At 37.3% G+C, this 27,855-nt stretch overlaps 1 protein-coding gene across 1 annotated transcript; it reads right to left on the bottom strand.

The window, feature by feature from the left end:
• Positions 1-711: 711 nt before the first annotated feature.
• On the bottom strand, positions 712-27,451 carry LOC145977951 (protein FAM114A2). Its single transcript, XM_083110292.1, has 9 exons — positions 27,347-27,451; positions 23,942-24,618; positions 23,439-23,643; positions 16,003-16,265; positions 14,509-14,614; positions 4,794-5,035; positions 2,542-2,750; positions 1,339-1,468; positions 712-891 (listed from the first exon to the last, which is right to left on the bottom strand). Exons 2-9 carry the CDS (start codon positions 24,602-24,604, stop codon positions 808-810), a joined length of 1,902 nt encoding a protein of 633 aa, XP_082966418.1. The 5' UTR covers positions 24,605-24,618; positions 27,347-27,451; the 3' UTR covers positions 712-807.
• Between the last annotated feature and the right edge of the window lie 404 nt (positions 27,452-27,855).

Below are 27,855 nucleotides of genomic sequence, written 5' to 3'. Positions count from 1 at the left end.
AAGAAGTGCTGACAGGCACAAAGCTCAATTCTTATGCAGGTGCCGAAGTGTGTTAAGAAAAATCCGGTTTGCACAAATATGCATTCTAATTTCTGCCCCTTATCTTAGTATACACAAGACCATGACATACCCTCCTTTTACATGCAAGTTTGAAGGAATGTGTCACAATATGTACAAAGAGCCCAGTTTTTATAATTTTTGACTTGATACCCTTTACTCACCTATCTGAGAATTGTCATTCTCCAAATATAAATCTGTGAGAGACCTTTCAATTTTCCGTTATTGAAAGGGTGAGGTTCAGCCTGCGGCTGTTCTGCCATCTAACCCCAAGTGCCAGAGGTTTTATCCTACATGAATTTGTGTTACTGGACTGCAAAAAACTTACTACTTTCATGTTATTTGTTATATTGTGAGTTTTTAGCTTTGCCGCACTAGGTAAGTCCAAAATGGCTGCCAGCAAGTGGTTCAACATTATTTGGAAGAAGCTCCTCCCCTTGGAGATGTCTCTTCACATGAATCTCAGCACCACAAAGCACAGAAACATCTCAAGACTAGCTGCCAAACATTCCCCCACATTCATCTTATAACTATTATATGTCCCCAACAGGAATAGAAACTATTACTTTTCAACTTATGTACAGAACACATTAAAAAAAAAAGTACAAAATCACACACATATATTATATTGTTAAAACATTAAAATACAGAATGTACAATTTGAAAAGTAACTACCATTTTAATTCCTTTTATCCACAGAACACAAAATCTATATAAATAATACAATCATTTCTTGGATTTCATAGTGTACTATACATTTTGAACGGCACCGATCTGAAGTACAGGGATCAGAAGGAGGAATGCATCTTGAACATAGGTGCTGCTATTAGATGCCTGAAAATAAATAATTGCTATTAATTTAAACTGTGTAATCCCTTTTACGCTCATAAAGTCTAAATAACAAGAACTGTCAGGAACTTGGAATCAAGTTATTTCTCTCCTAAAACATTAATCACTAACAACTTCAATTTGATGAAGTAATTTCATATTATTGATGACAAAATTATTATGCATAATCTTTAATATTTTACATGCAAAGATATAATGCCAGACTCGTCTTAAAAAATACAAGTGACTCAAACTTGTAAAAGCCAACCTCCATGGCAGAGTGGTTAGCGCAGCATGTTATGATGCTGGAGGTCCTGGGTTTGAATCCCAGCCTGGGCATGGGTGTTCTTTCTTCAATTTCATCACATCATCATTCATCTTTCCAATTAGCCAAAAGTGGCAGACAAGAGAAGTAAATTAAATTAAATTTGTAAAAAGTGTGATGTTCATTACCTCAAAAAATATGTTAGTAATGCGAGCATTTGCTGATTCAGGGTCCGATGAATCATCAGCAGCAGTGTTTAAGCACTCTGAGAACTTGCTGGATATCACACCAATCTGATTACTCAGAGCTGTCGTCAGCCTGTAAGAGCAGAAATACTTTTTTTTTAAATCTTGAAGCATAAAATATAATACAAATATATGTATGGTGAGCAGAGATAGTTCAACTTATAATTTTAATTTTTTTTTATAATTTAACATTTCACTATGTAGTCTACAAAAAAAGTTTAGGTTATGAAACCTGTTGAATGTATAAACAGTAAAATTTTGAGGTGCAGCTGTAATATATAGACATCTCTTGTTCATATAACCGCAAAAGTTCACTTTCTTAAATGTGTGCACAAATACTTCTTAACATAATGTATATACTGCATTCATTAGTGATATGACAAAATAAGAATTTATTCCAATGCAGATATATAGGTGTGTGTGTATATATATATATATATATATATAAATCAAAGAAGGAGAAATACCGGTAGTCTTTTTTCTTGCACCGAAGATGCAGCGTTAGACTGCGAAAATTATAATTTTTCCACTGTCTGGTGAGTGTTTCCATTCTCCTTCTTTGATGTTTATTTAGCCCTTTTGGTCCTCCTTGCTTTTATCCATTATATATATATATATATATATATATATATATATATAAAATCTCCAGAGATTTTATGCTGGTCTTCATTTACAGATGACAGAAATAAAGTGCAAAAGTGCTTCAAAAGCATGTTCCTTTCTGTCATAACTGGGCAATTTATTTTTTACTTTACATGAATTTGCTTTTTTAACATTTTTACCATATTTTAGGTCAAATTTTGTCCAGCCTCCAGTGAAGCCTCATGTGATAAAAGTTAGAGGGAAGTAGAGGTATGTGCCAAAACAAATCAGATCATTACTTACATGGAATTATATTTCTTCATAAAATTATGAACAACTCTGATAGTACTCAAATCAATTAATGAAATTCTAAATAATAACCAGTTAGGAACACAAAATTAAAGAGAAAAATAATGTACAACAATGAATAACTTTTCTGGAAATACTTTCAGTAGTAATTTGCCAACAGTACAATAGTACTAATTTAGCAAACAGCATAAGTGTAATTATATCTTATTATTAATGTCATCAAATACTTGAATTTCAGAGTTTTTACAAACTTACGTGACAAGATTTTCTGCCTCTATTTCCACATCTCGATCTTCCTTCACCATTAATAGCTCTGCGCCTTTATGAAAGAGTTCAACAGCCAATGCAGTCACCTCAGCGAGAGAGCTGATCGCCTTCTCGTGGATCTGCCGTGCATTGACATCAGTGCATCTCTCCTGTTGCCTCTGACATTCTTCTATCCATAATGATATGTTTTCCCATGACTAGAAATGAACCACAAAGTGAAAATAAATATAAATTACTTCGTCAGTTGCTGCATACCTAAATGAACTAATGGAGAATCGTCGATCCAGCATCATAAAGAACTTGTAAAGAAATTGTGTGCTCCGATCATAGAATGTAATATAATATTGTTGATGGGACTCATGCAGTGGAAAGCTGCCTGGTGGGAGGCTCTGTCAATCAAAGGGCTCAAAATTGATGCATACCGAACAAGCAAGTTCTAAACTTAATCAACATGTGCACATTTTTGCTTGTTTTACAACTATTGTGTACTGAAAACAAATACTGAAATCTCTTGCCATTTTAAGTCCAAGGCCTGCCAAGTGGCTTTCAGTCGAGTGACGGGTAAGTAGTCGGCATATCAAGTCACATCTCAATTTCTTAGACTGAAGCCTGCTCTTTCTATTCAAGTAATTCCCCAAATATCCTCGCAATGGTAACTCACCATCAGGGATTATACGTGAGACTGTTCATCTCCACAACAAGAAGGAAAAAAAAAAGGCCATTTATTCACATTTTGGTGAATGGGGGACATGGTAGCAAATACAGTGGAACCTTGATTTTACGTTTTTCAGGAAACCAAGCTGAAAAAAATATGAAATGTGTGAAAATGTAAAATCGGGAAAATATTTATAGCATTTTGCTCTATTGGGACGTTGAATGTATAATGAGGGAAAATGTAAAACCAAGGAATGTAAAATTGGGGTTCCACTGTTTCCACTTATCTGTGAAACTAGTTTTTGTGATGTTATATTAATTTCAGTGGCCACTGCCACCATCCTCTCAGGAACGTATGCTGTTGTATCGCAAGCTTCTGTTGTGGTTAGTTTTGCAACATGCTCTAGGTGTGCTACTGTTGCTTGTTCGCCCAAAGAAATCATCTGCTGCTTCTTGGTGCCAACTGCTGCAGTGGAGAGATCTAGCAGTGGTGTGCCTGACCACTGTTATTTCATGAATTAAACATTGACAGTGGACATTGCTGAAAAACTAAACACATCATAAGTTCGCTAAGTTCCTACTGAAATTAAGAGAACACCATTAAACCAGTTTTGTGGATAAGTGAGTAGTGAAACATACATTTTCCGTTTTCAGGGGACCATGATGAAACATAAAATGCATAAAAATGTAAAATTTGGGTAAGTTTTATAATATTTTGCTGTACTAAGCAGATTGAATGTATAATGCAGGAGCATGTAAAATCAGAGTTCCACTGTACATCTTTAATTAATAATCCATTGCCCAACAGGCCACGAGGGCCATGGTGTACCTACCAACTGCCGAGGTGGGAGATCATCTAACCAGTTACAGGGTGTCATGTGGTCAGCACGATGAACCCCCAGTCATTGTTGTAGATTTCTGTGACTGGGTTGCACTACTCGTTCGTAGCTCCCCAATTTCAACATGATGGTAGGTTGCCACCGGTCCCATACATATACACACAGGCCGAAATCTCAGCAAAAGTTGTTATGGTTCCCCCAGGAGCGTGACCTGCAGCTGGAGCTAAAAGCATGATGCCTTAGACCGCACGGGCATGATGCGGGACACATCTTTAATTAGCCATTTATATTTATAGAAATTTCAGAGTGTATACATGCTGGTGGCAGTATGTGAATCTGTTTTCCAAGATCTTATTTACTTGCAAAAAAAAAATAATCATGTACTCATTATGGATTTTTATGAGATAAATACATGACTGCATAATAGCTTAGACAGCATCAAATATTACACTTACAATCAACACTAAAGCTCTTTAAAGAGGCTTCTGATGTTTCATCTTCAGGGCTTGAAAGGATATTTGCATTGAGAAATACTGTATCCAACACACTTTTCAAAATTAACTTCTTTCCCTACTCTAATGATTCAAATGCAATGTTTGTTAAATGTTGGAAGGCAAAAGTACAAAATGTTAGAATACATCTTGAAATAGGTTGGATAACTTTTGGAAAATATTGGTATTTTATGTGCACGTATGTGTGTGTAAACTATTCACTAATAGTTGGATAAACAAACATTTTACTACTCACTGTTAGTAATTTATCCACCGATATTTGAACTCCAAGCCATTTAACAGACTGTGGAAGTACTTCGTCAAACCTCTCATTAGAATCCACATCTGCATCTTCTGGAATATCGCACATTTCCTTTATATCATTCAATCTCATTTGGACATCCTGCAACTGTACTCCCTTCTTGTTCAGCAAGAGAGACTGTATTTTCATATCACACTGCTTCGACAGCATTTCCAGGGCTTCTAAATGAACCAAACCTTTGAAAGACAAAAATATTGTCTTATGAAAACCCTAATATTTCTACTTCTATTTTGGTTATTTTATGTCACTTTTCTGCCACTCTAGGTTAATCATGACTAGGGAAAGCCATTTGATGATTTTTGCATTTTTTTTTTTTTAAAAAAAAAGGAAAAAGTTGAAAGGTTGCTCAAATATATCAAAATGTGCATTATGAAATAATTAGTTAAATAAGGGTAATTTGTCATTTTTAATTATTTGGGGGGGGGTATTTTTTTTTTGCTTTTGCTGAATGAATTAAATCCAGGATGTAGGACCTCAAGTCAAAATGTAGGACACAGATCATTTGCAGTAAATAATGCACACTGCTAGAGCATACGAGGTATGAAAACTGGATTGATTGCATAAGTGAAAAACAAACGGGTGACATCATGCGACACCCCTAGTCTATCTATGCTGCAAGTTTGGACTCACCCGGTCTCGCCAGTTGGGAGTATTGCGTCATTGAGTGAACACCTGCAACCGTATTCTGCCGAAAAAATGTCTAGTGTGAAAAGTGAACAAAGGATCAACATCAAATTCCTTGTGAAACTTAAGAAATGAGCAGGGACGTAGCTAGATTGATCAGTTCGGGGGGGCCCAAAACTTAAGTTTTTTTTTTTTTATCAAACCATTAAATACTAACAAACTATTAATATACCATATAGGTCTACATAAGTATATGTACAGTATGTATGTATGTGTGTGTGTATATATATATATATATAATCTTGTTGGAAGAGAACATTATTTTCTCCTGTAGCCCCCAAAAATTTACGGATATAGACTCGCGAAATCCACGACCATTATTCGGGAATCTGAACTTATTAACTTAATGGCATCTAGACAGTCTTTAAAAATCCATGTATTTTCTCTTATGTTAGATTTTTGAGACACCAAGAACAATGTCATTAGTGCTTACTCCTTAGATTTGTAAATTTGCTCGAAGAAAATTAAGAAGTAGAGAAAACCCTCTTCCGTGGGTTTAGGTATAAAAGGGTGCTGGTATCAGATGTACGTACAAGTATGACAACGGTGCGAAAATGAAATGTTTGTGTAATGAGTTCAAGATAGGAATCCCATGTATATTGTTTATACCAGAATCTAATCCGGCGGCCTTTATTGCAAGGCGACACCCTTAACCACTATTCTATGGAACATGCGCGAGTCTTTTCTGGCGTCGTACTGTACACATTGGAGAATGATGACGATATATATGAAATTTTATGCACACATCTAGTTTCTTAAAAGTAATCTTCTTTGCAAAACTGAATATATGATGGCAATAGAAACAACAAAATTCCCGCGCGCTCAAATTATTGCGCTCTAGTCTTTCAAGGTTCGATCCCTGGTAGAAACTCCAAAATTTCTGTGATGGCCTAACATCGTGAGGACAATTGAGAAGCTACTTGAAATCAATATGAAAGCGAATTCCACTCTCAAAGCTAGATGGGACTCGATGTGATGACCACGAGTCACCGAATGGAAAAACACTTCGGAGGCTTTGTCCTTCAAAATTAATTTTACTGAATAACTGTAGTTTTCCTTAGAGGACCTAAACATGGCTTTTTTGCACAGTACAATGTTGTTTTCTTTCGCCCTACTTTTATAGTTTTTCATTCAAAGGATTCCACTCCCGAAGCATGAGCATGACGCACTACAAAACCAGAGGTCCAAGGTTCGGACCTTGGACAGGTGTGGTTGCATCATGTCTCGCATCGCTATTCCTTCGGATCATCATTTAATCTCATCATCATTCAATAACCCAAGAGGTAGAAAAGCGGCGTACAATAACGGAATAGAAATTATTGATTGACTTGGTTCATTTTACTTCACTTTTCTGACACTTTTGGGCTAATCGTGAAGATGAGAATGAGTTAAGATTAACTTGATGAAAGGACCATCACAAAGAACACACATTCTCAGGCCGGGATTCGAACATGGGACATTCTGCTTCGTAGCGTAAACTGCTAACCACTCCACCACGGAGTTGTAGGCCCAAATAGAAATGAAAATTAGAAAATTCAGTCTTGAATTTGCAGGAACAGAGTTCACCAGCAAGGGCAAAAGATTTTCGCTCCCTCTAGGATAGACAAATACAGAAAATGCTTGATAAGTAATTTGGTTCTCCATATTTCATGATATTATTATGGAAGTAACTATTATTCGCTATATAACTTCGGATTAATTTCATTTGTATGTGTAGTGAACTTTCCCGCCTAAGCAGTAGCCACAGCGTCTGCATTTGCAGGTGGAGGCCAGAGTTGTTAAAGGTCTAGGAATATTAAATAAATTCAATTCCCATCCAGGAGAGAAAATCAGCAGGCATAAATGGGTTCTGGACCGTAAGGAACCTCTTCATCTGTAACATTTTCAATTCGGTTCATGAATTTTTTTCCAGATGAATTTAATTTCGGTCCAGGAACCTTATTTCCTGAAGAATTTAAATAGGGTCAAAGTTCCGTATTGAAATGAAACAATTCGCAACTTGGTACGAATTTAGATTGTGCGAGAGAAAAGGTTCCGGTCCTATAACGGAATCCTATAGAAAAAAATAGAATGTATGCGTTCCCTAATCTTTAACAATCCCAGGGTTGTTAATGGTCCAGGTATTCTAATAAATAAATTCATTTCACATCCGGTAGAGAAAATCAGCAAGTGTAAATAGGTTCTAGGCCTCAATTCGGTCCAGGAACCTTTTTTCCGTATGAATTTAAATACGGTGCAGGAACCTTGTTTTGAGGCTGAATTTAAACACTGTCCAAGAACCTTTTTTCCAGGATCAATTAAAATTCGGTGCAGGAATTTTTTTCCGGATCAATCTAAATATGATCGAGTAACCTTTTTTTAATGGAACAGTACACTACTAGGACCGAATTTAAATTGTGCGAGAAGAAAGGTTCCGGTCCTGCAACGGAATCCAATAAAACCTATAGAAGTTATGGGTAGATGGACCTTTGACAACCCTGGTAGAGGCTAAATGAAGAAAAATCATAAAATATGCAGAATTTCGAAACGTATTATTTCTAGAGCATGCACACTACTATAAAATGTTGACTACATACCTCGTTTCCTTCCTTAATTGAAACGTTGTTTATTCTTCATTATACATGAGATCAACCGCCCTGGGAGTCAAACCCGGTCTCCTGTGTGGTAGTCGGACACCAATTTAGAAAGTCAATGTGTTGGACATTTGGTCGATCAGTCGATACTACTTCACGTTTTTCGAGATAAAAACAAGTTGGCAGCTTCACACTCGAAATTTCACTTCTTCGCCTACCCTCGTGGCGGACTGGTTAGCACATCGTGCTACGATGCCAGGTGTGCCGGGTTCGAATTCCGGACTGAGCATGGGTGTTTGTTGAGTCCATTGATCAATTAAATCATATCATCACTCATCCCCATCTTCGCAATTAGCCAAATGTGGCAGAAGAGCAAAGTAAAATGAACCAAATCGATCGAAATTTCACTCGCAATGCATGAAAATGAGATCTCAAGCACTCCGTGATCCTACCGGAATCTCACGTTTACAGAAGCTAACTATGAAACCACTTCTTGGATCAAACTGTTCTTCGAACTAGCTGACAGTCATCAATTGTCGACCAATCAACACAGTAGGGCAAAAAGAAGCAGATGTTTCTTGAAAATGAGTGGAAAGGAAGGATTATAGGATATAAAGTCGGTACATTACAAAGGCTTATTATGGCCTTTCCCTTCATTGCAGGTTATGAGCACAAGGGTTGACTGTGGGAACCAGAAGGAACCGCAACATCTTTGTCATTCATCTCCCGCCAGAAAAGGGACAAACAGTAGAATTTTGTCTCTTGCAATTTGAAAAGCCTATGTCCATGCTGAACCATAAATTAATTAACCCAGAAAGTCCTAGCTACCTGCAGTGCGTTTCGGCGCGGCCGATAACCAGAGCCAGATGAAGAGAAGATTTTGTGGGAAGGCCCCCTGGTGTGCATGAAGGGAAAGTGTGTTTTCAGAAGGTCCCCGACTTCCCAGAAAGGGACGGCCCATTTAAATCACTGCATTTCCTACCAATGCATCTGTTTGTGTTCAACCAAAGTCTATGTCACCGTAGGATCCGAGCGCTTCGAGTTCTGTCGGTTGCGGGACTTCTTGAGTCTTTTGTCAACATGGTGCCAATCAGAGTTTCTTTCTGCCAAAATCGTTGCACCTATGAATCGGCTCTTCAGCTTGAGTGGCAAAAGACATGTTGTACGGAGGAAAGTTGCACCGGAGAAATTACCTTCTTAAATACGATGAAACCTGTAAAACATCCACAGATATTTATTCGGGGGTGGTCCCTTTGACAAAACATCAATATTATCAATATTCTTATATATTCTTCGAACGGACTGTGTAAAATATTGCAATACTCCAAAAACTGAACCTGCTCTGCAACACAAGGAAAATGCCTCATTTAGCAATCAATCTGCCTTTGTTAAGTTGGTAAGCACTACATTTTAAATAATGCTGATGAAATAAATCAATCAAGTTTGTTAAATGAAAACGACTCCTTACCACAAGAATATAATTATTCTTTACGGATATCCCCTGTAACGGTTGGCGGTTCGACGTGCTGACCCCACGTCACCCCATTACTGGTTAAAGATCTCCACACCTCTAAAATTTTAGATAGGATTGTGGGAGGGACTGGCAGTCGGGAGATAGACCAAGGCCCATCCAGAGCTGTCGAACCACGGGTTATTATATATTTATAGATGCTTAAATATATGTGCAACCTCACATGTCTTTCCAGCGACTTATTGCAAGGGTTTGTTATTGTACTTGACTCAACAAAATAAGCTTACTGTGTGAGGCAGATTCATACGAACCAAAAATACCCAAAATAATAACAATAATAATAATAATAATAATAATTTACTTCAAAATTACAAAAATGTATTTACTTGTTCTTGTTTAAATTTTCGATTCTTCGAAAAGTTTTTTTAGGAGTTGAGTTGAGTTGAGTTGAGTTGAGTTGGTGTTTTTAAGTCCACTTTATACACAGTAAGGCTAATCGGGACTGGACCTACAGTTTAAAGTAAGATCCGGACCACTGTGTACCTCCACCCATGTATCGAACCCGGGACCCCTCGATTACAAGGCAACAACGCCATCACTGCACAATCGGGGAGGCATCGTTTGTTAAGGAGGATTCTCAAAATCGGTCTTCACGATATCGAGAAAAATATGCAACTCGAGAAATCGTACAGTTTGTGAAGATAGTTACTTTTAACACGTTGCGTGTTTTACTGTTTCAATAGTAGAATAGATATTTGGTGCGAATAATACTACTTACCCGGAGATATGAGGCATCCTGCCACCATTATACTTATTTAGCGTGTATTGCGCTCTGATTCGGGACCAGTCGTAACTGTTTGTCTATATGTGGTTTACCCCTGCACAAGCGGTCGTTCTTCAATGTACTCAAGCTCAAAACATTGTTTGGACGCAACGGCAACACTCAACGCCCAACCCTGCCTGGTGTTGACCTGCGACTGCTAGGGGTGGAAAGACCGCTCCCTCAAAATTTCGAGAAACAACAAAGTTCTAGGTTCCTACACTGACATCCACTATAGCTAGAACCAGGAAAACGAGAAAGAAATGTGGTTTTGGGTCCGTGCCACTCAAATTAAGAACAGTGTTTCTAACTGAAAGAAAAAATTACTGAAAAACTTTTTGCAATATTTGTCATGAAAGTAAAATTTTCAGCAAATGTAGAACAGTTTGCCGGGGCCACGTGAATGTTTCGGGGGGCCAGTGCCCCCCTGCCCCCCCCCCTAACGACGTCCCTGGAAATGAGCCAAGTTTGTTGGAATCTGTTGTTACTTGCGATGAGACATGGATTTTTACCTATGACCCTGAAAGTAAACACCAGTCTATGCAGTGGAAGTGTCTAGAATCCCCAAGACCCAAAAAAGTTTGCATGTCACGTTCAAAATTCAAGGCAATGTTGATTGTCTTTTTCGACATTCGTGGAATTGTAATGATTGAGTGGGTTCCCAGTGGTCAAACTGTAAATCAGCACTTCTACATTGAGGTACTGAAAAAAACTTCGTGAAAAAATTAGGAAAAAAAGGCCCCACTTGTGGAGTGGATGGATGGATTTTGCATCAAGTCAACACACCTGCTCACAAGGTGCTATCTGTCAAGCAGTTTCTGACCAGCAAAAACATTACTGTGATGGAGTATCCTCCGTATTCCTCAGACTTAGCCCCATGTGACTTTTCTTATTTCCTAGGGTTAAATCTGGCATTAAGGGAACCCATTTTTCCTCGGTTGAAAACATTAAGGCAAAAAACGGAAAAGCTCCTGAAGGACCTTACTGAAACTGACTTTCAAAAATGTTACCAACATGGCAGCATCGAATGCAGAAGTGTGTGAATGCCGAAGGGGACTACTTTGAAGGTGATAACATCGCGGAGAACTAATTCTGCAAGTAGACTGAATTATATGTACAATCCCGTTTTTTTGTGTCACACCTCGTATTAGCAAATAATGTAAAACAGTTTAAAAAATAATTAAATTCTAATGATTTCTTAAATACAAACTTTCTAAACTTGTAATAAGTACTAACACTGAGTCCTACTTCTCAGAGGAGCCATTTATTCCCCAAATTCCAGGTTTAGCCAAAATATACTCATGAAACTCTGAACAGTCAAACTCTTTGAAATTATATTGAGACAGTACCAAATCCGTTTACAGACTCTGTAAGAAATGTAATTCTCTCATCAGTCCATTGTACTGACATTATTGAAAATGCTCTCTCAGCATTTGCATTATAACCTGGAATGGCAAACAAATTATTCAGGAATTATACCTGGTGGAGGCACAGTAGTCCAGATCCCACTTAAATTGTAGGTCTAGTCCCAATTAAACTTGCTGTGCATAAAATAAGATAAAATAAAAATAAGAACTAAAAAAATCAAAATATTCAACAGATATTTTTGTAAGAGCTTCAGCCTTTGTTCTAGCACAACACTTATTTTTTTTAATTATTGAGTTTGGAAGTGCAGTTCCCTGTGATTTCTATGTGTTCTAATGAAATGTATTTTCTTAGTTCAAATTATGTGATGCTCAAAATGTAGGACATTTATATTGTTGTTTTTTTCAAATTCCTCCCAAACACCGGACGTAAGGCTAAAATGTAGGACATGTCTGGGAAAAAGAGGAAGTCTGGTAACCCTAATCCAGGAGATATGTTTTCAACATGGTCCATTTGTTTCAGTGGAAGAAAAGAGTAGCTTTTCCATGTACAAATATTTACTAGCAGACAATAGACATGGAATGCCAGATCCCCAAGGTCGAATGCTGGTCAAACTTGCATTTTTCACTGAGATTTCTACATAGTACAAATCATAAGGTAACTTAAACTCTACGTTGGAAGAAACTAGGCACTGTCAACATCATCAGTGTTTCAAAGGCAAGCAGTTCCATCCATTGTGGTAGAACTGGCAGAGACAATTCTACACAGGTACAATAGCAACAGCAAAAAATCAGGCAAAACCAGGACTTAGTATTTCAGTAGGTAGAGAAATGGTATGGTATCAGAGACCCAAGTCCTGATTGACCTGCATAATGCACTGCAGTTCCTACATACTTCGTGTTTTGTCTTACATTTTCCCACCATCTTCTTGCCTTTATTTTACTGATGCTGTTATTTCTTCTGCATAGTTTCTGAGCACTTCAACTCAATTTTGTTTTCACAACACTGTACCTGCTTTGATTAAGGAGGTGAATATCAGTGGCGTAGCATTATAGTACGCTTGTATGCCTGGCGTTCTCCGATTTAAAATTTAAAAATGTGTAAATATAAAGTAAAACTTGACTAATTTCATATATGTTTGACCTTCATGGCATTAAAATAGCTATTTTTTCGTGATCCGCTTGCAACGCTCCACTAACAACACTCGTTCTAGCATATTTTTTTTTCAATGTCTTTCCTGGCCAGATGCCAGGCAGGTTCGGCGTAAAGAACTCTATATTCCTTGCCATCTATCTGAAGGGAAAGTCTGAAGGGAAAGCTTGGACAGGCTTGGATCTATACAGCACGTGCGCAAATGCTCTCTCTCGTACGCCAGCGTATGGAGCAGAGGGCTACATGATTGGGTCATGTGACCCTTCCTGCCTTCTGAAGCAGACGACAGCGATAGGATTCCTACCCGGTTCTTCGCGCTCATGCCACTCGTGCTATGTGATGCTAGAATATGCAATACTGACTAATGTAACTTTACCAAACTCAAATATACCACTTCTTAATGACCACTGCATTGTATAATTTATTGCATGAACAGCGATGTGCATTAAAAACTAAAAGATCAACACAGTTTTTGTCAAATAAGTTGGTGAAGTCCTCGTGGTAGAAGTTCAGCCTGTGCCTGCTCTACCACTTAACCTGCAAAACTATTATTTTTATGTTTTCGTTATTATCTAACTCCTTAATATTGTGTCACTGGAAATGTTTAGCATTCATTTGAAAACTCTTAACATCGAATGGTCTCTGGACAAAATTATTTTAAAATGTTTACCAGTATTCTCAAGATGCAATAAACAGTGGTCTGAATTACTAATCGGAACTGTTACATCAGTAGAGTGTACGACAATTGCATCATCAACCCACCTCCGTGTCAGACTGTTTTGACAGTGTGCCAAGACGACAGAGGTCCCTGGTTCGAATCCTGACATCAACACAGGTGTTCTTTGTCAGTGTCCCTTCATCAATATCATCATTCATATTCATATTCGCAATTAACCAAAAGTGGTAGAAAAGCGAAGTAAAATAAACCAATTCAATCAGTAGTTTGATCGCCCACAACAATGATGCCTACTGTTGTGCACAGGCGCTTGTGATTCAGGTAGTTTTTTTAATGACTTGCATCACGTCAAAAGGTATAAAACACCAGAGTTCAAAACATTTGTTGCATAGTGAGGCATTTCATTTCCTAGCTAGAACATGCATGGATCATGTTTTATTGAAAACCCAACTGACTTCAGGCAAATAAACAATACCTGTGGCGACTAATACCATAAGTAAATTATTAAGCAAAAAAGGGCCGACCCTTCCTTCGGACTTGCCGCTCCCACCCGAAATGCCCATGCTACGCCACTGGTGAATATATAGCAGCATCTTGGTGGCAGAATGCCCTAAGCAGCCAACTCATATCTCTGCGAGTTCCAAACTTCCAAGTTCAATACTTCGTCTGGATGGTCCTTTGTCATTGTCCTCATTATCAACTTTATGTAATCACCATTTTATCCTCATCATCACTACTGGCCAAACAAAACACAAAATACGACGGATACAAATACCATCACTTAATGTTAGCCATCTTAGACTGAACCAATTCATTAATTTCTTTGTCAAATTTGTATGACTTTGTATAAATGTCATCACATGAAAAGTTTTATACTTTCCGCAATTATATGTATTAATAGAAACTACCTTGGTAATCATCAAAGAGAGATTCAAAGTGGACTTTTCTGGCTGCCTGCTTTTCTTCGAACTCCTTTTCGTCAGCATCAGCTTTCTCCTTGGCCTCCCTCAATATCTACAGGAGAAATAAAAACACAAATTCTTCAAATTTCTTCTAATTACTTGTATACTTTAGTAGCATTCACAACTGATTCCTTCATTGACTTACTAAGGTTCACTTCATAATAAATGCATGCAGAGGAAATTATCTACAAGATGTAACAAAATTAACTTTACAGGAAAGATAAGCTTTAACCAACAGAGAAAACAAAACAAAAAAACTGTGTAAATTACAGGCACCAGGTAGGTTATATTTTCATATTCTACCATTTAATCCAAAGAATAAGTTCTTCCACTGTTTGCAAAATTCTAAAAATTGCAGTGTTATACCTAGGTATAAGAGGACACACAACATGCACTTCTTCATATATAAACCAGAGGAATGTAGCTCCAATTTATCAAATTTACAGAAGAGAGGAAATAATGTATTCTTAGGAATATGCCTGACTCTTAAAGAGAGTCAGCAAATTGGAAATATAAGACTCCACCTTACTGCTAATGATTAGAAGTGGAGATATGTGCTCTGACTCCAAATAGAACTCTTCAGAGGAGTTTATTTAAACAAAACTGGAAACCGCATTATTGGAGTTACATTTCTCTGGTTCCCATATGACAACTTTATGTCCAAAATTCCCCTTAAATTTTGTGTAAAGGTTAGTAACAAAATATAATTACTAAGCCTTTTAGTACACTAACTGTATGAAATGTAAGAAAAATAATGAAACACAGTTCTGCTCGATATTCACTCATCCAGTCGATCGATAGAAGTCTCTCCAAAGATATTAATAATATGGAATAAAAATGGTTTATTTTTTAGTTTTATAAGTTAATGCTGCATGACAAAAATCATAACCATGATAATAATAATAATTATTATTTCTACCATTCCAATTTTATGACTCCTGACTCTCTCCTACACACACACCCACACACAAATTTCTGGCAACACCCATGACCGCCTCTGAGAACACTTTGTTCACTCAATCAATATCTCTAAGAAAGAATTCAGGTTTGAGTCCGGCCTGACGTGAGTGTTCCAATATGAGTATATGCTCTTTTTGTCATGCAGCATTAACTTATAAAACTAAAAAATAAACCATTTTTATTCCATATTATTAATATCTTTGGAGAGACTTCTATCGATCGACTGGATGAGTGAATATCGAGCAGAACTGTGTTTCATTATTTTTCTTTTTCACCAATTTTATCGAAGCATCCTTTATTCTCATAGACACCATTGGCCTAGTGTGGCAAGAAAGTGATGGAAAAACATGATTACCACTGATGTGATGACAACATCAAAAAAAGGGTTTCTCTGCTTCAGTAATATTTGACAAACAATATATTTGCTTCTAATAAGCAACATTACCATTGCAATATAATTTAAAGCCAAAGATATATTACTTGAGAAAGAATTGGCTTATCGCCATGAAAGAATGCTCTTTTCTTCTTGAAGCCAGGATCTCCCTCTTGTAGCACTTCCATTGTTTTCTTCCCAATAACTTCCAGGGTGTCCAAGCCACCACTTAACACTTTGGTCCCGGTGCTTTCAACTATCTTAGTGATCTGTGTTACTCCCGACATCAGGTTGACCATTCCGAACAAACCCTGGCCCTTTTCTGGGTTTGCTATTTCATTTTTTTCAACTGGTTTTGCATCCTTGGCATCTGTAATGTGAAAATACATAAAAAAACACTGAAAGAACCAAATAATCTTCCATTACATTTACTGTGATAATTCCCAAAAAGCTGTAATTAATACAAACGGTGGCTTAAAAACAAAATGAACCGAACAAATCATACTTAAAAAAATTTCAAGGCCTGAAATTTTTTTTTGTTTGCATGTTAAGTTTGTGCAGGTAAAAAAAAGTACTTCGTCAAGAGGAGTGTGTCATGTCGTGTAAGTCACGCATGGAATTGACCTCACTTTTCTGTTGCTTTGGGCTAATTGCAATGATGATGAAATTGTAGACACACACACAAATGGCCAACTCAGAACATAGAGTAGCGAGATCATGAGTACATTGCTCGGCATGCTTGGCCAAGATTGCTACTTGAAAAGAAAAGAAGCCTTAATTAAAGAGAATGTATGTCTTGAAAATAGAGATGTGTTCATACGTTGCCGTTGTCCAAGGCATTTTTCGGGACAAAATATTAAGGCAAACAAACATAACCTACTCAAAACCTATAGTAGAAAGAAAGTATATTTGCAACCCTCATCCCACAAAGAGAGATGAATACACCCCAGCATCACCTACCCCTTGCATTCCCATTCTCTCTCTCAGCAACACTAAGCAAACAGGAGCATTACACAATCAGACCTTGGGCCAACTGATGAAACATTAAGAAGCCTGACCCATAGAATAAAATCCAAACTTTACACTGGGTTCAAACCTAGAAAATATGATCAGAGGCCTGCACAAGACCTGGAGCAGACCCGTTCGCGAGACATCGCTCCTGAAATGCCATGCAACCTGCGCAACACCCTCGCTTGAGCAGCTTGTCTGACCACCTGCCCAGATCGTTCCTGGCAGGCATTGTAGACCCGCCGGGTACCCGCAGTCTTACGATACCCTGTAGGTCTCAGTTCGTTCTTTCCATCAACTGCAGACCCCTCCCTCTGCATGACGTAGTTGCTTCGAGTAGAAACTGCACCGCGCCCACACCGTTCTGCGGTGTTGCCAATTGCAATAGATTTTCACTACTTAAAAAAGGGAACTCAAAGCTTCGTAAGCCACATCACCAATCAAATGAGATTTACGAATGTTGCTACCCCCACACACACACGCATTGAAATAGGTTTTCCGTGGCACAGGATCCATAAGTATATATCGTAAACAACCAATATACGTATATATTGTGATATAGGGCAGGACTGAAACATGTCACGTTCGACGCCGAGGTCGCGAGTCGAACAACACACTGTTCTACTGCGAACACCAGGGCCGTAGCCAGCCAGGGGCATTGCCGTTACCCTCGTTTGGGGAGGGGGTTTCAAGTACTTGGATAAACGTACCAACAACAACAATCACAATAATAGTAATAAAGTAGCATGAAAGGCATTATTATCCTCATAAATCACGCAAAAAGGGCACGCAAAGAGGGGGTAGAAGTCCGTTCTCACGTATTTGTGTTGAAACAGAGGATTAGAAATATTTTTTTTCAACACGTCAATTTCACATTAGCTAATAATGGAAAACAAGCACACAAACTGTTTTTGAAAGAAAGAAAGTGCATGATAAATGCATTCCGAATGTACACTTCGCAACATCTTATTTGACCGCCCCAAAAGAATTCTAAGTCCCGAAATCGTAAACTTAGCAACATTGCACTTCAGGTCCAGGTGAGAGTAGCCAACTTTGAGTAGGTCCTTCCACTATACGATAAACGCTGCGGTAATAGGTTTTCAATTTAACACTTTCCATGAACTAAGAAACTATAAACCGCTATTATAATACACAATCAAACAGATATAATAAATTGGAAAAAGAACCTTGTATGATATTTACGATTCTGCTTGCTCGACTTGAAATTTGGGGGGTTTGAAACACTGAATAGAGTTTTTCTCCACCTGGAGGAAATTGCCATCAAGTTTGTGCAGAAAGAAGCAAATTTGTGAGGAGTTTATGCGACATTTTATTTACAATACCTTGCATAATATCGAACAGTTCTCAAAAACATATATTTTACACGACTTGTCGAGAAAATGTGCTTGAAACACAGGAAGGTGGGAGTCTTCATAAACGTCAACATGTTTTTAAGGGTATAACGTCATTAAGTTAACGTAGAGCAGTTGATTAGGCGCTGCTGTCTTTAATTTTCATCAAGCGTGAAAGATCGCGGGTTCAAATCCCACCCTCTCCTCTTTCTTTCTTTTTTTTTTTGTTTGCTGAACAGATACCGTTGATATTAGAATATTTAAAAAATGAATCCGATTCACACTTGAGGGACGTCCCTTCTGCGCATATTTCCCCTTAGAAGTTGGAGATTTCCAGGATTTAAAGTTAAAACTTTTCTTTTTAATTATTGTTCATATGCTGTGTTAACACACACATCACGATTAATTCACAAATCACATATATGTATTCAGGATGCAAAATGTAATGTTATTTAAGTTATGTATTTTTGTTCTTCACTGACATCTAAAATATTGATTATTTGACTTCGATATACTAAAAAAAGATATACAGTTATGTTAAGTAGTGATGTAGTGCAGTACTGTAACAAAGGAGAGCGTTTAATGAGTTCAAATTGCTAAGATTGGTAATTTTATGTCTGTTCAATCGTAATGACTGTTGTCAATTCTCTGACCACCATCTTACCATGCGTCTAAAACTAATAGTAAATCGCTTATTAACATAAATAAATTGTTATTGCGACGAAGGCCGATTCGATAAGAAACTACTAATAAGTATTTATATAGTGAGTGACAAAAAATTCAAAACCTCATAATGATCGTTAATTCCTCACTGCTTTGTATCTAAAATGTTTGTCTTCTTTGAACAGAAAGTACGAGTATCAGATATAACAAACTTTCCCACTAACTTTGCAATATTCGATACCACCATCACAGACTTAGCTCTATGTAACTTGATTCTGCGCATTCCACGTGGCATGCGACTTCCTCCTATCATCGAAATAACTTTCTCTTACTATTTCCTTTTCTCTCGTGAAATACAGAGACCAATGTTAACTTCTTAGCACGGTGGATAAACTTTACACCCAACTATATACTCCTGGAAAAAATCCTGCCTAGGTGGAGAATCGATCCTACGACCTCCCTCGTAAGAATCAAGCACGCTACCTCTTCTCCAGGTAGCTCATGTTAAAATTTGCTACCAGTTTGAAGAAACCAATGCACATATAATGTCATATCTATAATTTCCTCGTGGCAATTTTCATGAGGAAACGAATTCAGATAAAATCGAGAAACGCTGAAAGGGAAAAATGATGAACATGTCTATTGGCGTTTTGTCATATTTTGTAAATTGTGTAAAAATTCCGTGTTTTGAACAAGCAAACGTTTAGTTAAGAAGTATTTTGTTGTTTGTTTAAAGGAGGAACAGGAGTGTGAAAAGGAGTCATTTAAACCAGACTCCGTTTGACAAGAAACTTCAGCTCTTTTCCAAAGACTGTATGAAAAGAGAGAGGAACGTATGAAATATAAAATATGTGTGAAATTAAAACAATGGAAATCTTGAATGATAATACTAACGAACTTCAAACTATGAAAAACATATTTTCGTGGTAGAAAACTCCAAGTCATTTTCGAAATATGAACTTGATGTTTTTCTTTATTATGAAGTGGAGATATGGGACGATACGATCCCTCAGCAAGAGAATTTTAAGTAAGCTACCTCCAACTTTTTCAATGGTCATAATTACTAATTAGGGTCCGGAAGTTGATGAAAAATCAACTTTTTTCTGACCCTTAAAAACAATGCTAAACCTGATATCATGTCCGTTTCCCTTCAGTTAGAGCCGGAAAACACTTTCTATTTTACATTTTTTTTTTTTGGCATTTTTCGGCTTTTAGTTTATTTGTCAGTATTTTAACAGTTTTTGTTGCATTTTTCCTTATTCTTGAGGTTTATTTTTCTCCTCCCCTGTTGTCTCGTTCGTTTTAAATGCATTTACTAGTAAACCTTACATATTTAGATTTCTTGACATGGTCCTTTTAGCAAATTCACCATGAATCGAAAATACGCTCAATGGAAAATCATAATATTATTCTTAACTGAAATGTTTGGCAATGGATTAAAATACTTTGTGTGAAGATCTACTTTGAGGTTCTTTTTCTGGACCCTATTATCGCTTTAATCTGTAGTTTTAAAGTAAAATTAGTCTCAATATTAAATGCAATTACACTCTGGTATACGCGAAGCAGAACTGTATTTTCGGATGCTGGCCGACTACAGTATCATAGAAGGCCCACTCTGAAAGGAGATGAATTGGTTGATTTGGTGTTTTAAGTCAACTTTATTCATAGTAAGGCTAATCGGGACTGGACCTACAGTTTAAAGGGGAATCCGAACCGAGTGGATAAAATAACGTGAACCATGTGGTGTAGGGGGATCGTTTGCTTATGGAATGGAAGGTCATGGGTTCAAACCTACTTATTTGCGAAATCTTTTTCGGGAAGTAAACGGCTTTGGACGAGAATGCTTATCTACGTTTCTTGGATATTTCTGTTGATATTTATGCGATTTATGTCCAGCATTTCCGGATTCAGAAAGTTAACATGTAAGTTCTTAATATGTGTTAACTTATAACAGCTGAATGAAAGGAAAAGTATTTCCTAAAATCCTGCCAATCACTGAGAGATTAAAAACATTAGTAGAAGCATTACTTGAGGCATGCACAGTGGCGACGATTATGGAGTGTGGAGGGGCAGATGACCCAGCACTATGCTAAACATTATATACAAAGGAAAAGAAACTGTCCTTGCCCTCCCCCTCCCGCACCTTGCCCCATCAGTTTTGAAACCCAATCGCCGCCACTGAGCATGCATCGCATAAATATTTACAGTAATATCATATAATATTATATTACATTATTAGAACACTTCGTACTCGGTAAATAGAAACGAAAAAATAATAAGGAAAGGGTGGGATTTGAACCTACGATGTTTCGATCTTGACGAAAACAGAAAGAAAAGAAAGTGTTGTTATCTAACCAACTACTCCAGGAGATTGGTAACAGAACGATCAGTAAAACACGTTAATCTCAGTTGAAGCAACATTGTGCCCGAGTTCTGAACCATTTTTCGCCAAGAACCAAGGAAAAGACACACTTTGCAGAATCGTTTGGTATTGTGCAAGGTATCTTTACTAAACATTTCGAATAAAATCATCATAAATTTGCCTTCTTGCATTCAAATGTGACCGCAATTCTTTCCAGGTGGATGAGAACCTGTTCAGTGTTTCACAATGCACATACATTTTCCTATTTTCAAATTCAGAACGAAGAATCTTGAAATATTTTCAACATTCGTATTTCTACTTAACATTTCTCTTGTCTACTCATATATTTTATTACTGCTTTAGGGTATCTTTACTTTATGGAGTGTGAAAGAATGAAAAAAAAATCACGAGCGTTTTCATTCAGGAAGAAGAAATGTTGCAAAGTTGGCTACTCTTAGTTGGCTCTGAAGCGCTATGCTGCCAAATTTACGAATTCCGGACTTTGAAATTTTTCAGGGCAGTCAAATAAGATGTTGAGAAGTGTACATACATATGGAATGTAAAATTTCCATCTACAATATTTTCTTTTCACATGGAGCGACGTATTACATAATCAATTCATCCAACTCGTAACAAACCAACATTAATAGCAAATAATATCACGGACCGCCATAGCATTCTCTGTTTTAAAACTTTTCTCACTTAGATCGTTCGGCGCTCAGGGCCGACTCCCGCTACCCCTTTGCTACGGCATTGAACTTGATGAGACTGTATAATATTTTATAAGTTTATAACATATTTCTACTTTCGTAAAATTTGAAATCAAGGGGTTACCCCTCCATTCCTCCCCCCCCCCCCTTGCAGGTGCCGTTGGCCATCTGGAATGAAAATGCAAGAAAAATATGAAAATTAATTCCATCTTGAGTACCCTTTAGCCCTGCTACTCTTAAATTCTGCTAGCCTGTTTTTACTTGTACTTTAATGTTTGACCCCCACCCTGACCCCTCCGCTAGACTTAATTTCCGTCCAAGGTTGTGAGCAATGCACCCTGCCCCCTCTGGTTGCGCCACTGCGTGCCTGGTTAAGGCACCATGCAATGAAAAACAATTAGTTTTCAGTGAGGAGATTTTTGTTTGCAAAATCATTCATTTAGATAAATGAAGCTGTAATACTGCGTGCATTTCCTGCCAATAAGATAAAAACTGCTTACGCTGAACTGAAATTGCCAAGTATATAAATTCTCCTTGGAGGAGAGAGCTCCTCCTAGGACTTCGTAGGATTTAGGAGCTACGTAAGTAGGCAACACTGGCTGTAGCTGTCCACGTGGTGATGAAACACCTGGAGCGACACGCTGCCGGAGGGCTGTTTCCTTCCAGCAGGTTTTGCAGGCGCCCGGGTCTTGTTGAATGCCCAGTTACCTTGTAAGCACAGAGCACCTTGAAGAACAAGAACCCGGGTAAAGACACAAGTCGACTCGTTGCCGTGAGCAGGCGAGCAGGTATACCTGTCCTCGCGGGCAAGCGGGCAGTGGGTAGGTAAAAGGCATACTATGCAGCCCTCTAAATATGATACATGTGATTTCAGTTGAAGGTTACTTATGCAATCAGTGACCTGCCCAAGGGTGGGGGGGGGTTGGTGGGGCTCCCCCTTTGGTCCAGTATTAAAAAAAAAAAGTCAATGGTACGAAAATATGACAAATTGAGGGCTGACTACCAAGAAAAAGTATACATAACCCCTCCATTTCGAAAATCCTGAACATGCCACTGTATACAAAATATTCCAAAATAATTATAACTACCTAATGCCACCACTTGCAACTGATTCTACAACTGTGCACAATTCATAAAATGCAAAAAGATAGCTAGAAGGAAGATCATACAGATGCATAATTAGTAAAGTTCAAATCTAATTTCAAATTTATACAATGACTATAGTAAGCATTTTTTTAAGAGAAAGATTTTTAAAAGCAACAATATATAGTGTGTAGAAGAGGGATTACATTAAATAAAAAGGAATATTTGAATAATGATTAAATACTGTCTTATCAGGAAAAAAAAACTGGTTAAGTATATGAGTCATTCTGATATTAAGTTGTTGGGAGATGAAGCATATACATATGTAAGGTATGCATTTAAAATACATATAATGTCACTCTTACCAATATCCACAACTTTCTCAGCAAGCTCCTTTTCCAATAGCTTATCCTGCCTTGCCAGCTCTTCCGGATCAGGTGCCCCAATTCCTGTCTCTACTGTTTCCAGCACTGTGCTAATCCCCTGGGATACGTGGCTTGTCAGTGTGGTTACACTAACAGAAGCTGTGGACAATATGGATGAGCCCCAACCACTCCAACCCCAGGTACTCTTTAAAGAAAGAAAAAAATTGCAAATTTCAAAGAACACACACAGCAGTGAAAAACTGGCTTTATATGTAGGAACAGGTGCAAAAAAATTTTTAAAAAGTCCTAAAAAGTACTGAACTGTAATGTATACGTAAGCATACATTATATATTACTACACTTTTCACACCCACACAAATGCAAATCTACACTGTTCAAAAAGATTACATTCTATGTAAAATTTTCTACTGTGATGAAAGTGTACTCGAGGACATTAATGATCCACTTATTCCAGAACTATAATCAGTAGCATATGCACGTACCTTGTCATTTGATTTCTGGGAAGGGATTCCATCTGCAATTGAAGAAAATGCTTCCTTGAACTTTTCAGCATTGACTGATTCAACCTTAACATTCTCTTCGTCTACTTGTTTTTCAATTACACTAGAAGATTTAGATTCTTGCAACTCAGTTTCCATTTTAGAAGTCTTTTTGCCACTGCTTTGCACTTTAATTGGAATGTCTTTATCTTCATTTGAACTAATTTTGGTACCTAACTTCATTGCACCAAGTTTCCGAACACCAATTTTTGATTCTTTCGGTTTCTGTCTTCTTCGTTGGTTGCTTCTATTTTCCTTCAGATTATCTACATCTTGAGTGTTTCCTTCTAGTTGAATTTCAGGCAGCTTCTTCAAATCAGATACTTCTTCCAACCTTGCACTGGCATCTGGTTCTTTTCCAGTTGTGTCACTTACGTCTGGTTTAATTTCTGCAACATCTTTATCAGCTTCACAATCTAGAACTTTGTTTTCAGTATCCTTTGGTTCTTTAGTTGTGTCACTTGTTACAGTTAGAGCACTAATATCCCTCTGCAAACCTTTTAACTCTCCTCCATGTTCACGGGATGGTGTCAGGAAAGGTGTGCCAGTGTCAATATCGTCACCTTCATCTGCACTCTCAAAATCTTCACTGTCTGATGTTGCCATGATACTCTACACAACTGTTTGAAAAAGAAAAAAGAAACAGTTTTTAAGTAAAACTTTGCCCCAAAAATAGATTTCGAACATAATGACTTCCCTTCCACATTTTATTCCATAAAGGTTGTGTTATTGCTGTCCTATTTTTAACAAGCACAACAAATATATTATCGTAACAATGGAATAAAAGTCTACAATTGCAGGGTAAACCAATTTCACCAAAATGATGATTTGATTTGCTTTGGTTTATTTTACTTTGCTTTTCTGCCCCTTACTGCTAATCCGGTAACGATTCCGATGGTTTTATGATTTTATTTTCAAATTCTCCTAGCAGGAAGACTAATTATCGTAGAATTTTGGCAATCATTGTCACACAAAATTTGAACCTTCTTTAAAGTAATGAGCAATGTTTGGATTTCGAAAAAAAAATTATTTATGTTGAAAAAAAAAAACTTAAAAAGTACCTTACGCAAGCATGCACGCTTCCCATGGGCAATGTATTTTCTATGACAAGCGACTGTAAGTATTGTAGACTAGTGGGAATTAATGTAGAAGTAAATCGGGAACAAGTTTACAATACCGGACCACTCTCCAATTTCTATGAAATTTTGCCTACTCACTAATTGGTAAAGGTGAAGGTAAAGTGCCCCCTGTGCATAGCACCATGCTATGAAGGTGTATAGGGGGTGTGGGGTAATTGTGAACTCCTAATCACGAATCTTCATGTAATAATTGGAGGTCAAGTATGGAAATCGAGAAAAAAAACGAAATAAACTATGTTTTCTTAACGTAACGTAACCCTACCATAGCTCCACAAAAGACGTCATTTTTCCAACATGAAGAAATCAACGGGCAAGACAAGATATAGTTCTCTTAGCTAAAATATTAATTTTTCTTTGTATTTATGCTAATGGAACCTAACCTAACAGGCCTAACCTAACCTCGTAGGCATTCCTCGTCTGACATCAGCAAGATTGTTGTGCGTAAAGGAAGACCATTAACGAATTGCGAAAGAAAGATGGTTCCGAATTGCTGTGTATGGACAATCACCGTAGTAAATCGCAAGGTTATTTTACAAGTTCTACACGTAAATGTACAATTTTAACAAGTGACCGCCAAATATGAACTACAGATACGTCATCAGGACACCGAAATTAGTAAGTAGACGAAATTTTATAGAAATTGGAGAGTGGTCTGGTATTGTAAACTCATGCCGTAAATCGGAACCTTAGTAGAATGCATTTAGGGACTTTATGTTAATGCTAAGAGTACCAAACCTGGCCTGCCTCACCTAACTACGAAAGCATATATTGAACAAAATCTTAAGTAATCTCTAAAACTCCGCAGTATGTGTCAACAGAGGTAAATCGAAATTGAACCATGTTAAAATTGCATTAGTAGCATGATGAAATCGAAAGAAAACAAAAGGAACTTGAGCCGTAGTTTCAAGTGGCTGTAATGTGAAGCTTCATGATTACGTTAGAAGTTTCTTAGGGCATTATATTTTAATTATTATTTCCCATGTTACGCTAGGGAGTGGAATAAGCAATAAATTCCTAGAAAGACCAAAAACTACATTGAACTCAAGTAATTTCAGAAAACTACGGTAAATTTCTCGTATCGGACAAACGGATTTCTTCAAATTTACAGGAGAAATTACTTACCGAATTCAGTTTCTTTATAGTTGTGGAAGTTCAGGGAAGTGTTTTCTCGCATCGTTCATTGGATTTTGCCGGTAAATCATCTATTTTTCGATATAAATGTGTGACGGATGCACGAAAGCTCTTGCATCCATTTACTTCCAGGTGGATGTAGCCTGTGTGTGATGACGTAATCCCGGTCAGTGTTTCCAAACACGTCTTTTTGTAACTGAAGAAGGTAAGTTTCCTCAAATTGTTTGTGAGCTATGTGTCAATGGTTCATGGGGCTATGTGCCAACGGTTCGTGGGGCTACGCATATTTTTTTCGAAACCAATTTTTAACTATTGTAGCCTATACATGACCCTACCTAACCTAACCTTACCGGAAATGGTTCGTGGGGCTATGTATGAATGGTTCGTGGGGCTATGCGCCAATGGTTTGTGGGGCTACGTAGGTATTTTTGGGTGCAGTGGGGTGGAAACACTGCATGCCGAGTACGGTAGTGAAACTGTGACCGCCATTTTGCGTGTTACCGAAGGCAAAAAGAACGAAGAAAACTTACTCGATATGTCGCAAATAGAGCTTATTTCCGTGAAATAAGCGGAATGCCACGTTCAGCAATGTTTCTCAATGCAGAAAACGTAAGTACGAATATTCAAATTAAATGAACTAGCAAATTTCAGCCGTTTGTCCGATACGAGAAATTTACCAAAACTACTTCGGAACACTAATTCTTACATGAAAGAAATTATACCATTATAAATATCAAAATATCGATTGATGTTGGCAAATTTTATAATCCCAGGATGCACAATAGTACTGTAAAATGTGTGTAATAAAATAAAAAATGCACAATCTATGAAGTACAAGGAAGATTCTCTTACACAACTACAAAATGCATGAACCAATCATTACCACAATCATCTATGTATTGATATCATCCTAATCACACAGAAGGATATGTGTTTATATGTAAAATAAATAAGCTAACATGCAACATAAGGAAAGTTCTTATTGGCCAAGAAGTTTGAATTATAACACAAAAACTTAACAGCATGTGTAAAACGTTGAAAGAAATACAACACAGATTACTTAGTTCAAGTTATTTACCTAATACAAGACAGCAATAATAATATCAGATAAATCCTACGTCAATTCCTCTTTCGTTCGTAAATACACACAATAAAAGCAGACTGCCATCACATTAGTACGTCACTGGAAATATTGCCAGATGCAAAGTTTAAATTTTCTTAATCTGAATATAAAAATTTTACCAACTGTTGCATGTATAAAATCGGGGATTTTATCGCCCCACGTTTCACTTTCTTTAAACAAAGATTACATTACCCTAACCTAACCGACGTGTAATCCACGTAAAACCAATTAATTAATTTGGTCCACCCAATTTAATCGTAAAACAGTGTTAAGTCAGAACTTCAGAGCCAGAGCCCTCTAGAATCTCGAGCTTGCATAACAAGGTTGAGCTTCAGTGGCTCCAACCTATGTGAGACCGTGGGGCTCAAGCCCAGAAAATAATTTGTTGTGACCATTTTTATTATATATATATATATATATATATAAATATATATATATATGATATTTAAAAAAATAGATGTAAG

Source organism: Lepisma saccharinum, chromosome 1 (assembly GCF_977018435.1).
Source record: "Lepisma saccharinum chromosome 1, izLepSacc3.1, whole genome shotgun sequence".
Lineage (NCBI taxonomy): Eukaryota > Metazoa > Arthropoda > Insecta > Zygentoma > Lepismatidae > Lepisma > Lepisma saccharinum.
Note: the sequence above shows the minus strand (reverse complement) of the source record. Positions and strands in the feature narration are given on the sequence as shown.

What these genes read in the sequence shown, in the direction of transcription:
- LOC145977951 (XM_083110292.1), bottom strand. Translation starts at nt 24,604, where the DNA reads ATGGCAACATCAGACAGTGAAGATTTTGAGAGTGCAGATGAAGGTGAC. An exon ending in ATAAGCCAATTCTTTCTCAA is followed by an intron (nt 14,615 to 16,002) that starts GTAATATATCTT and finishes TTTCTCCTGTAG; the next exon opens with ATATTGAGGGAGGCCAAGGA. An exon ending in TTACTAACATATTTTTTGAG is followed by an intron (nt 892 to 1,338) that starts GTAATGAACATC and finishes ATTTATTTTCAG; the next exon opens with GCATCTAATAGCAGCACCTA.